This window comes from Mastacembelus armatus, chromosome 13 (genome assembly GCF_900324485.2).
Source record: "Mastacembelus armatus chromosome 13, fMasArm1.2, whole genome shotgun sequence".
NCBI classification, from domain to species: domain Eukaryota; kingdom Metazoa; phylum Chordata; class Actinopteri; order Synbranchiformes; family Mastacembelidae; genus Mastacembelus; species Mastacembelus armatus.
The window spans coordinates 14,908,715-14,920,757 of NC_046645.1; the positions used below are offsets into that span (position 1 = coordinate 14,908,715).

The 12,043-nt window shown below is 39.2% G+C and overlaps 1 protein-coding gene across 2 annotated transcripts in view; it reads left to right on the forward strand.

Annotated features, from left to right (window-relative positions):
• Positions 1 to 12,043, forward strand: part of sorl1 (sortilin-related receptor, L(DLR class) A repeats containing) — a 73,625-nt gene that overhangs the window by 22,205 nt on the left and 39,377 nt on the right. For both annotated transcript variants that reach the window (XM_026318406.2, XM_026318398.1), the window contains exon 6: positions 4,287 to 4,467. In XM_026318406.2, coding sequence (XP_026174191.1) covers positions 4,287 to 4,467 — 181 coding nt within the window. The remainder of the gene's footprint in view (positions 1 to 4,286; positions 4,468 to 12,043) is intronic.

Genomic DNA, 12,043 nt, shown 5'->3' on the forward strand with positions numbered 1-12,043 from the left:
ACACACAAGAATCAAAAGACTAAGTGTCCCTCAGTTAACATCTCGATCAAAGGGCTTCTGCTTTTTATTCGGAATCCAAATTATCTATTAAATGTGCGCAGAAAAAAGCCTGTGATGCTGTGTTCATATTTACAATAATAGTGCATTAGCACAACAGACTGGCTACTGTGATCTCCTGTGTACTCTGCTGCCCTACTGTATAAATAAACTAGGCTACTGTTATTGTTTTCATTTATGCATAACAGAGAAAAATAGCAGGCCATATTAAATGGTTAATTATGACCCCAAGGCATCAAGAGCTAATGTATGAAAGCATTCAGGATCATGACAGATGACAATATCCAGAATGGCGCCTGTGTGGTGGCAGCTTGTATTTGTTGTTTTTGACAAGTCTTTAGTGTGATTATGAGGAATTGTCTACCAGTTCTTATGCTATACGAAGTGGGAATGCAGCCTAGTATGCTTGGATAAAACTGGGAAAAATGGACTCACTCAGGACTCTCTTGTAACTTTGAATTCTTTTTCCACTCCTGGGGGATCAATTAAATCTAATCTGATCTAACAGCAGTGTATGCTCTCCCCTCTGATGATATGCACTCTGTTTGTGACATCATTCACACCGTCACAGCCAAGCTACAAACACTGTACCTCCAGGCTCTAATCCTCATCTCTGAATTCCACCCTGTCACCCTTCAACCCTTCAACCCTTAGCATGGCAACAGCAGAGACAATACAATCTAGGATCTCTGTCATGCAAATGTAAATAGTGCGTGTAACTCCTCCCCCCCCCCCCCCCCCCCCCTCCCCCCCAACCTCCTTCGAAATTCAGATACTTAGTCCACCTCATGCCTGTTTACAAACCTTTTAAACAGAAACAACCAACTACTATAAGAACGGTAAGGAAATGGTGTGACGAGCCTGTAAGAACCCTGAGAGACTGTTTTAAGACAACAGAGTGGGAGGTGCTGTTCTGAAATGATTGTAGATGATGTGCAGACATGGCTTAAAGGATAATTTGATAGGTTTGTATTTTTTTTCCTTCAGTTTGATGAATCAACAGATGTTATTGATACAGCTGCACACATTGTAATGTGAGGTGGCTAAGGCTGCAAAGATCTTATAGATGAAAAGGTCTTCCTAGCTGCAAGAGGTATTCAGCTTAAGCAGCAGGATGGCTCTGCATGCCTTTTGGATTTGGCTGTCTTAACAGACAGTACTGCAGAGTTGAATGCCGGCCTTCAGGGAAAACAGAAAAAAATGTAACAGAAATAATCACTATTAAAGCTCTTCAAAATGAAATTGAGGTTGAGGTCATGTGAGCTTGAGCAGCATGAACTGCATATTTTTAAGAACTTCTGATTTGGAGAGTCAGGGAAAACCAAAAAGCACCAACCTTAAGAAAATGTGCAATATACTACTGTCCTGTGTGAATCACCCTCAGACGTGAAGCTAATAAAATCCAAACGTGAAAGCACCTTGACAGATGAGTATTTTGAAAACTGCCTCTGTTTAGCTCTGACCAGATACACAACAGCATATGAAGAATTGACTGACTCACTGCCATGCAAAGCATCACTGAGCTCTACATAATCAGCAACACCATTAATATCATCATCATCATCATCATCTTCTTTGTAATTTTAGGTATGTTAGACTATACATTTGCTAGGGATTTTATGGAAAATTACCTATGGTAGCTCCTCTCACTGGCTAAGCAAAAAGAGTGATCTTGTATGAGCCCCCCTGTTGTAACATTATGTTGTTACACTAACTTGTAACAGTTGAACTGGGAAGTGTCCTTTAGCTCAGATATGATGACTTGTTTCAATATATGTTTTGTTTGGTGTATATTAGAGCTAAGGACTGAGTTGGCCTGAAGATTAACATGTATTAAAAACCTGGCTGTTGGGGGGAAAAAACCCCAGAAAAGCCCTAACTGAATGACAAACAGGACTGGCAGAAAATCAGAAAGCATCAAAAATAGTAGAAGATGGATGTTCAGGAAATGTTTAAACACGGGAGAGTTTAATTCAGTGAGAGTGACAGACTGGAAATAACCCTCTATGCACTCTAAGCCCAGACAGTGTCCAGCAGTTGAACATGGACCTTTGATAAAATGCCACAGAGGCAGAGCCAAGCCAAGACACTGCTCCCTCTGTTTAGCTCTTGAGGCTTTGGAGGAAAACACACTGATTTGGAAGGCAGACGATAAGATGGTAAACCTCCTTCATTCATTTCAGCTGACTTTCTGCACTATGGTTTCTGACTGCCCTTGTTATACTCTTGTGGCCACAAATAGTTTGGCACTGTTCTTTAGGGTTGACACATAGACAGATATTTTTGGTTTGAACATGCTAATCGTCTGTGTTTTGTGCTGACATGTATTATCTTGAAATTTGGCCATTTTTCATAGCAAAAAATGACAAAGATTCTTTGTCAGAGTGAAAAGCCTCTGAAACAGTTCAGTGACGAGCGCAGTAATTCAGTTATTTTAGGTAGTGTAGTAGCTTGTCTTTAAGACTGACACATCTGCAGATTTTGAGTAAAATTCTCCAAGCTGGAATAATTTCCTGAACAAGACATCTAAAGGAACACATTGCATAGCAGAATATGTTGGCTGTCCTTTTGTGGCAAACTGGATATCCCTGCAGGGGAAATGCAGAGAAAGATATTTAATCTGTGTGCAGTTTGGAGCCATACATTCATGTTACTTTTATGTCTGGTAACTCAAGGAAGAAAACACAACAGTGTAGGGAAAATTTCAACAACACAGCTCTTGGCAGAAGAAACCAGGATGTGGTTCAAACCATGAACCTTCAGGCTTGGAGGTGACAGTGCTAACCACGGAGTCACTTTGTGGCTATAATAACCATAAAATGTCTTTGACTAGCTGTGACTTTAAGGGTAGACAGATAGCCTATTTTCAACTTTTTAGGAGCACACAATGGCAGTGTCAGTCAGTTTGTCACTGTCAGTAGGACAGACCAAACACACAATAGGTCAAAAAATCAGAACAGTCTCAAAGTACAAAGCTGGACTTTTTGACCATTGTTAGATATTTAGACCAAAAATGGCACTGTGCTACACAAGAGACTGTGTTTGTAGGAGCCTAAGGGTAAAGTGAGCAGTAGTTGATGCTTTTCAGGTACAGGTTCAAAATTAAGAAAATAAAACAAAATACACTAAGAATGAGCAAGTACATTGGGAGCAGGTCTTAATTTTGTACCCCCTGCTCGATGGTAATAGGGTGAAGAGACTGGAATGGGAGTGGTCTTTCATGGTTTGGCTGTATGAAGTGCAGATAGACGGACTTTTGGTCAGAGACTTTGAATCTTCCATAGCAGACAATGATATAGGTTGCCACCACAAACCACTAAAACAACAACTGTAGTCATAACTTATTATAGCTCTCTGTTGTCAACAAGGTTTATTTAACCTTCTCTATCTTATATATCAAAGTATCTATCTATATATCTATCTATAGATTCCACTCTATATATGAGTGAAAAATCTACGTGTGTAAATGTGAAATTTAAATGTTTGACTCTATTCTGACACCCACATTGCTCCACATCTGCCTGTTCTTACTTATTAGCAAAGAGCATCATGCAAAACAGCTAATATCTTTTATTGACTATAATATAATTGATAATGGCAAACAGGTCCACCAGCAGGTCTTGTAAGGTTGTTACTAATGAAGGTTAATTCCATGAAAGGTTATTTCAATGTGTCAGATATATAATTAATCAATACCTAAGTTATATAAGTTTCAGATTAGAGATGCATTAAAATACTGTGTGGCCAAACAAAACTGATCTGAGATATGTCTTTTGAGATAATGTTTGTCAAATAAAGACAAACAGTTTTTAATTTACGGTTAAACAGCAGAACTTTGTTAAAACAATAACAAAATATGATTATAATACCACAGAATTTCCCCGAAAGACTCTGATGGCAATATGACATTGCTGCTCAGGTGTATCTGTCCTGTGGACCCATGAATGTGAGAGATAGGACAGGATACCCCCTTTGATGTTGAAATGAGGGTTTAGTAGATGAAGTGGGTGGAGGAGGTGGTGCTGAAATTTTTATGTGAGCCTACTGGCACTCCATTAACTATACAGTGTTTGGTAGGAATTAATAATGTTTTGATATAAATATGCAAGAAAAAAAGTTTGAATTTGGCATCCATAAAAAGTGCATATTTCATTTTAAGAAGTGCTCTCTCACCTGGTCTTGCTATTTCAACCTTTCTAAAATCCTCCCTCTGTTATCTCTGTTTCTAGGGGTGTAGAGCCCTATGACCCTCCCACCACAGTGCTGGTCCAGAGACATGAACCCCAGGGAGTCTCCACTATTCTCAGCAGCACTGACTTCTTCCAGAGTGAACAGAACCGCAGAATGATCCTGGAGCAGGTGGACAGCTTTCAGCTCCAAGACAAGTATATGTTTGCCACCACCACACGGGTAAGAGAAAGACACTCGTTTTATTTTAATTAAAATTAGAAGACAGATCTGCCAAAAAAACATTGTCCTCAAAGATTCATTTTGGCAGTGTTTGGCATTTTAATATATTTGTGCTAATAATATAGATGATCTTACATCTTATTACAGGTTTAAATTGTGCTTGAATGCTTGCTTAGGTGACAGAAACCTGATGAATGAGTTGATTCAACACTTTAAATGTGTGTGTTTTTCTTCATTTTTTATCATTACAAATGGAGGCCTGCATAGAAAATCAATCAAACAATTTTAACAGATTTGTAGATTTGGTAAGAATATTTGTAATTATATTTATAATGTATATAATAAATGACAAATTTAGTGGAAGTAATGCACTGAAACTATTTCTCGGTGGAAATGGCTGGTTGCTTTTCATAGACTCGTCACAGTGAAATTGTGTCCGTCCAAATAGATTTTTGAAACTAAAAACCCCCTCCCCCTTATCTGCTTTGAGAATAACTGACATGGTTGAGGAGCATTCACTGTTATTGTTAGAAGCATCTTCAGTGGGGCTTTGAATATTCAAGACTTCAATGAAAGAAGTGAGTGCTATAATACAGGAGAAGAGTCTGAGCAAAAACAATAAACACACCTACATGGTTGTAGGGTTAATGGGAAATTAAAAAGCTAGTGTTTTGTTGTTTTTTTTTTACTTTGTTTCATCACTTCCAATTTCTCTGGTAGTGTTGCAGAGTTCTATGCAGTTTCCGTGTGGTTACAAAAATAAAGTTTCTCACTTAAAAGTCTTTATTTATACTGTACCAGGCAGACAGAAATGTAATGTAGCATCTGAAACTAATCATCTATGCTAAAACTAAAAATCTATGCAGCTGCACAGTAGGAAAAGCAGGACTTTCCCTACTGTGCAGCTGCATAGATTTTTTTTTTTTAAACCCACATTGCATCACAGCAAAGTTAGGCAATGTAGTAGGCAGCACTTTCCCACTTCAGCATAATGTGCTGAGTGTAACAGATGTTAGATCAATATTTGGCAGGTGGTAACGTGAAGAGCTGCATGTTTATCATTGTTGGTCTCTTGTGTTTGTGTAGTAGAAGCCAGAGTTAGGCAGCAAACAAACACACAGCAGAGCAGATGGTGAATATGATTTGGATCTCACCTCCTCTCTGCTATCACAGGCTGCTATGGACAGATTTGCTTTTCTCTGCGTCGCATGTCAGCTTTGGCGGGGGTTGATAGCAGCCTTTAGCTCCAGTGTTTTAGAAACAGTTGACTGTAAAGACAGGTCATCTGTGAAGGATTTGTCTGATCTGATAATTGATATCAGATGGTTCAGCGTACTAAGTTAATGTTATTCAAATCAGCAAGGAAACTGAGGAATTACATGATTTATCACTGCTGTGATTTAAGTGGTTTTTTCCATACTGCTTTCATACTTTCACATCACAAATCTGTTCTACTGAATTACGACAACTGACGATTGCTATTTCTGTACATTACACAGCAATTCTAAGTGAAATATTATACTCAATATATGCTGATCTCAAAGAGTTATAGAATTAATGCTCTCTGCATGTAAAATTTGATTGAGAAAGAAAATGATCCATTTTTACATTTCATAAATGTGTCATCATTTCCTAGTACAGGTTAAAGTGTACAAAATAATCAGGCAGTGTTGAATATTATAGACACAATAATATAGAGCAATATATCAGCCCCAATATTTCCTAGTGGTAATAACTTCAAAGAGCCTTAGATGTTTTATTTGCTGCTCAGGACGACATAGTGACCCTCTTGAGACATACAGTACACACAACTTTTGTGCATAGCAATCACTTACAAATGTGTTCAGATGAATACAGGTGACGTTTGGTGGAGGTGGGGACAGATCACCAGTCTATCCCACAGCTGATACAAAGAGACAAACACTCACATTCACTCCTTTTCTCAGCACAAACTGTATGAATCTAGCACACCTAACTCAAGTGTTAAGTTGCAGAAGCTGACGTTTAAAATTTAGTTTCATTTCTAATTTAACTTCACATATACAGTATGAGTATGTAAACGCAGCCAGTGAATTCAGATTACTTGATCAAATCTTCCAATGTCAAGAATAAGCTATTCACCTCTTGCCGAACCAATAGAACCACTGCGCTAAATTATTTAGCATCCACAAATGTATGTAGATTGTAGAACTAAATATTCTCAAATTAGTCGGTGACCTCATAATGATCCATATGGAAACATGGAAAGGTTAGAGAAGGTCTGGGGCCAAAAGGACAAAATAATACTGCCAACACTTGAATTTGTTTTGTCCTTTATGTTCTTTCTATAGTGTTTAGTCTGATAATGTCATTCCTAGAAAGGTTTGTCAGAGTTACATTTTAAAAGTAAGTCAGAGGGGAAACACTTAACATTACTGATTTCCAGATAAGCTCAGAGACAGTTTAATGTTCACTTAACAGTTCAGAGACATGGAATGAGCCAACAGCCAGCATGAACACTGTGTCCGTGCAACAAAACTGTTAGTTTGGGGTTTTTTTTTTTTTTCATGTACTTTGTTGACAAGAAGAAAACTATATTGCCTGCCTTTAAAACAAACACATAATACAGCAAGCTCCTTGGCATTAGACATCTGGATTTGCTCATAGTTGTTATGCTTGACCCTTTTGTGACCTCTCCCGTCTCTGAGCTCTGACTCAGACCTCCAGAGCTGAAAGGAGCTGATGAGACCAGTCAGGCAGACCGCTATGGCAGTGCAGCTACTGCCCCAGGGCCCTGTAAAAATATTGTTGTGGATGGAGAGGAATGAAGCAGACACCAACTGAACTGTCACAAATCATCAGTTCTATTAGCAGTTTATTGCCATAACGTAAATAAAGCTGGGAGATCTATACAGTAGATGGATTTCCCGTTTACACAGCACTGAGGAGAGAACACATATTGGGGTTATTACATTCACATGTATGAATACCAGACACTGGATACATGCCAGATGTGCTTCATTAATGCCAAAACTATTACAGATGACCGCGGTCTAAATAGGAAGTGCTTCACTCCTGACAAACAGGATTTAATCTGTATTATTGATCAGCCACACAGAGTCCTGAAAGAGACAATTTTTCTCCTGTGGAAAGTTATAACAAAAACAACATGATACATTTTCCATCCAAACCATCAGTCTGCTTTTTTTATCACCTGCCTTCGACTTCCAAACTGAAAGTCTAAATTCATGTTAGAGATAGCGTTAGCAGTGTTCATTAAACAGTGTTCCACGAACAGTATCAGTGTGAGGTGTGTGACCTTAAAACTAACATTTATTCCTGCAGTTTCAGGGTAAAATCAGCCACAGCCTTCAGAAAATTCAGAGCTCTGACCAAGTCACTAGAATAATAGTTAATTCTACCTTCTGAACTAACAGGCAGGTTTCCTTCTTGGGGAAAATGAACATTTTCTACTTGTTTAAACAAAAACAAAATCATATCAATCTCCTCATAAGCTCCAAGTCAGTTTGGGCCATTTTCTACCTGATGCCTGCACACTTGCATACCACTGATGATGTTCAGAAAGCCATCTATAAGTACTGACATGCTCATTAGCTATAAAAACAATGATTCTTTAACTCCAGCCTCAGCTTCCTCCATTCTGCTCTTGTCTTTGGCTTGTACTAATAGGATTAAAGTAATGGAATATTACAAGTGCTTTTGGCAGTGCCAAGCTGCTTAGGCTAAATAAAAAAGCAAGAAATGGAGAGTTTTATCTAACAGTAGGGATCCTGAGGAATAGAGTGCTAATCAGACCCTAAATACCCCAGCCTTCAGTCCTATTTAGGAGACCCGGGGAAGATAACTGGCTCTTTAGATGTAATAGGAATCTCAATAAGACCCATCTCTTATCTTCCCAGGTCTCTCTCATTTAGAGCATATTCCCTGCTTGAAAAATCTGGGACAGTCAGAGAAAAACAGGAAGTGGTGATAGAAAGAAGAATGATTCCTCTCAACAGTTACCCTGCATGTTTTCATCTGGCTTCTGAAGCTTTTGGTTACTTGAAGCTCCTTAGAACAACTCAGTTTAGTAAATACTGTTAGATTAACTCAGTAAATTCTGTAAACAGTGCCATGATTGAAATGAGAGATAGGGAGCTTATAAAAGAATATAAAAAATGTAAGTTTACAGCAGCAACTTGGTTGGTAAACTGTATGAACCTCTTCTTTCGTTGGCTTTGCCTTTTGGGCTGAATTCAGGTTCCAGGTTGTTATGGCCATTTAAGCTCTGAGGTTTAGTGGATTAATAACAGTGTTACCATTATCATGTTAAACCTACTAACCATTTTAATCAATGTGCCATTTGCTACTTTGATAAAACTGTATATAAACACAGATAAACATATTGCATAGTGTAGTCTGCCTTTCTAAGAAAGCCTGACTTTATGTGCATTCCCACTGATACCATAATGTCTGTGGAAGTACAGAAGTATCAGAGACTAGACATGATGTGTGCCTGTTGTCACATACACTGTTCTTGATTCCTTGATGTTTTACTTCCAAACTGTGGTAGACAAAGCAAATCATATCATATTACTTTCTTAAATCTAAATGTAGTTCTATGGACAGATGTTGAGATTTCACGCTCAAAGATGAGATACATTCTGTCTTAAATTTGCAGCTGATTACCAGACCCCATGAAGGACAAAAAACATCTTAACTACACCTACTCAGAACAGACTGATCTGGTGATTTCAAAGAATGTACAAATGGACATCCATTTGCATTTTTAAAGATTAACATTTGCATGAAAAAGAAGATAAATACTAAATTTACAATCATCTACTGTACATAAGCACCTGAGAGCCTCTTGATGAACAGAGATTGCTGATAGAAAGACATATTGGCTTTTTTCTGTATTGCAAGCCCACCTGAATAACAACTTTTCCTGAGGTATACTGGGCCAGTGGCCATGAATATGTAACAGATGATCCCTGAGATACAGGTTGAGAAAAAACAGAGGTAGCCTCGTTGCCAAAACTGTAAGGCACATAAAGGTCTGATGGGATTCGACCCACAGCAGTTGGGTGAAGGCGCTTTGCCTCCGTGTTTTGGCTTGTGACATTTCCAGCTTGTTTCAGTGTCAGTGCAGAAACCTTTTGTTATAATAAAATGTCAGCCTTAGGATAAGAGCGGCAACGGTGAAAATGTGCTTTTACTCTGGGCCCGCCATTAACAAATGTCACCTTGTGGCTGTTAAGTGTGTGGGAGTGGAGCTCTCTCTTCATCTCTGAGGGGTTATAAAGAAATATTATTGAGTGGTAGGGAGTTAGTGTAAGTGTCAAAATAATGTGGTTTTTGTAAATTCTGGAAGAACTGTGATATACTGTATGTGATATTTGAATGCAAAATGCCAAATAATGCAGCATGGGCAAGAAGTCGGGCTTAAGTTTGAACAAGTGATACTTTACAATGCTTGACACACCTGACAGTAGTTGTGACCATGAGAGTTAATGTATCTAATGGATGGAGACAACAGAAGGCATCATTTGACCACTTTTGATAACATTTCTGGCTGATCTGGTTCTACTATAAGGATGTTACCAGTGGAAAAAACACACAGCTGTTATTACAAAATGGGTAAAACTCTACAGGTGGCAAAGTTTATTAGAAGAGAGATGGGATTGGATGTGATAACCTTTGAAACACGGATAACAGGCTAACACTATTGGACAGTCTCTTTTGATACATTCAATGTGTTGCACTCAGCTGTGTGCATGGAAAGTGAAGTATGTAGTTGTGTGAACAAGGATGTGTGCCTTACTTGAGTGAAAGATGTGTGAAATGACAAGAAAAGCTTGGTGTCAACATAGCAGTTATAGATGTTATGTGAGTGTATAATAAAACCAAGCCCTATTATTTAGAAGAAAAGGAGACCCAGTATTGAACCCTGTTGAACTCCTTTAATTGGGCTGCATTATTCAGACACAAATTTTCATATGTAGAGGTACAGTGGGTACGGAAAGTATTCAGACCCCTTTAAGTTTTTCACTCTTTGTGCCATTGCAACCATTTGCCAAAATCAAAAAAGTTCATTTTATTTCTCATTAATGTACACTCAGCACCCCATCTTGACAGAAAAAAACAGAAATGTAGAAATTTTTGCAAATTTATTAAAAAAGAAAAACTGAAATATCACATGGTCATAAGTATTCAGACCCTGTGCTCAGTATTGAGTAGAAGCACCCTTTTGAGCTAGTACAGCCATGAGTCTTCTTGGGAATGATGCAACAAGTTTTTCACACCTGGATTTGGGGATCCTCTGCCATTCTTCCTTGCAGATCCTCTCCAGTTCTGTCAGGTTGGATGGTGAAGGTTGGTGGACAGCCATTTTCAGGTCTCTCCAGAGATGCTCAGTTGGGTTTAGGTCAGGGCTCTGGCTGGGCCAGTCAAGAAGGGTCACAGAGTTGTTCCGAAGCCACTCCTTTGATATTTTAGCTGTGTGCTTAGGGTCATTATCCTGTTGAAAGGTGAACCTTCGGCCCAGTCTGAGGTCCTGAGCACTCTGGAAGAGGTTTTCTTCCAGGATATCTCTGTACTTGGCCGCATTCATCTTTCCTTCAATTGCAACCAGTCGTCCTGTCCCTGCAGCTGAAAAACACCCCCACAACATGATGCTCCCACCACCATGTTTCACTGTAGGGATTGTATTGGGCAGGTGATGAGCAGTGCCTGGTTTTTTCCACACATACCGCTTAGAATTAACGCCAAAAAGTTCAATCTTGGTCTCATCAGACCCAAGAATCTTATTTCTCATGATCTGGGAGTCCTTCATGTGTTTTTTGGCAAACTCTATGCGGGCTTTCATGTGTCTTGCACTGAGGAGAGGCTTCCGTCGGGCCACTCTGCCATAAAGCCCCGACTGGTGGAGGGCTGCAGTGATAGTTGACTTTGTGGAACTTTCTCCCACCTCCCTACTGCATCTCTGGAGCTCAGCCACAGTGATCTTTGGGTTCTTCTTTACCTCTCTCACCAAGGCTCTTCTCCCACGATTGCTCAGTTTGGCTGGACGGCCAGGCTGGACGGCCAGGTACAGTTCTGGTCGTCCCAAACTTTTTCCATTTGAGGATTATGGAGGCCACTGTGCTCTTAGGAACCTTGAGTGCTGCAGAAATTCTTTTGTAACCTTGGCCAGATCTGTGCCTTGCCACAATTCTGTCTCTGAGCTCCTTGGGCAGTTCCTTCGACCTCATGATTCTCATTTGCTCTGACATGCACTGTGAGCTGTAAGGTCTTATATAGACAGGTGTGTGCCTTTCCTAATCAAGTCCAATCAGTTTAATTAAACACAGCTGGACTCCAATGAAGGAGCAGAACCATCTCAAGGAGGATCAGAAGAAATGGACAGCATGTGAGTTAAATATGAGTGTCACTGCAAAGGGTCTGAATACTTATGACCATGTGATATTTCAGTTTTTCTTTTTTAATAAATTTGCAAAAATTTCTACATTTCTGTTTTTTTCTGTCAAGATGGGGTGCTGAGTGTACATTAATGAGAAATAAAATGAACTTTTTTGATTTTTGCCAATGGCTGCAA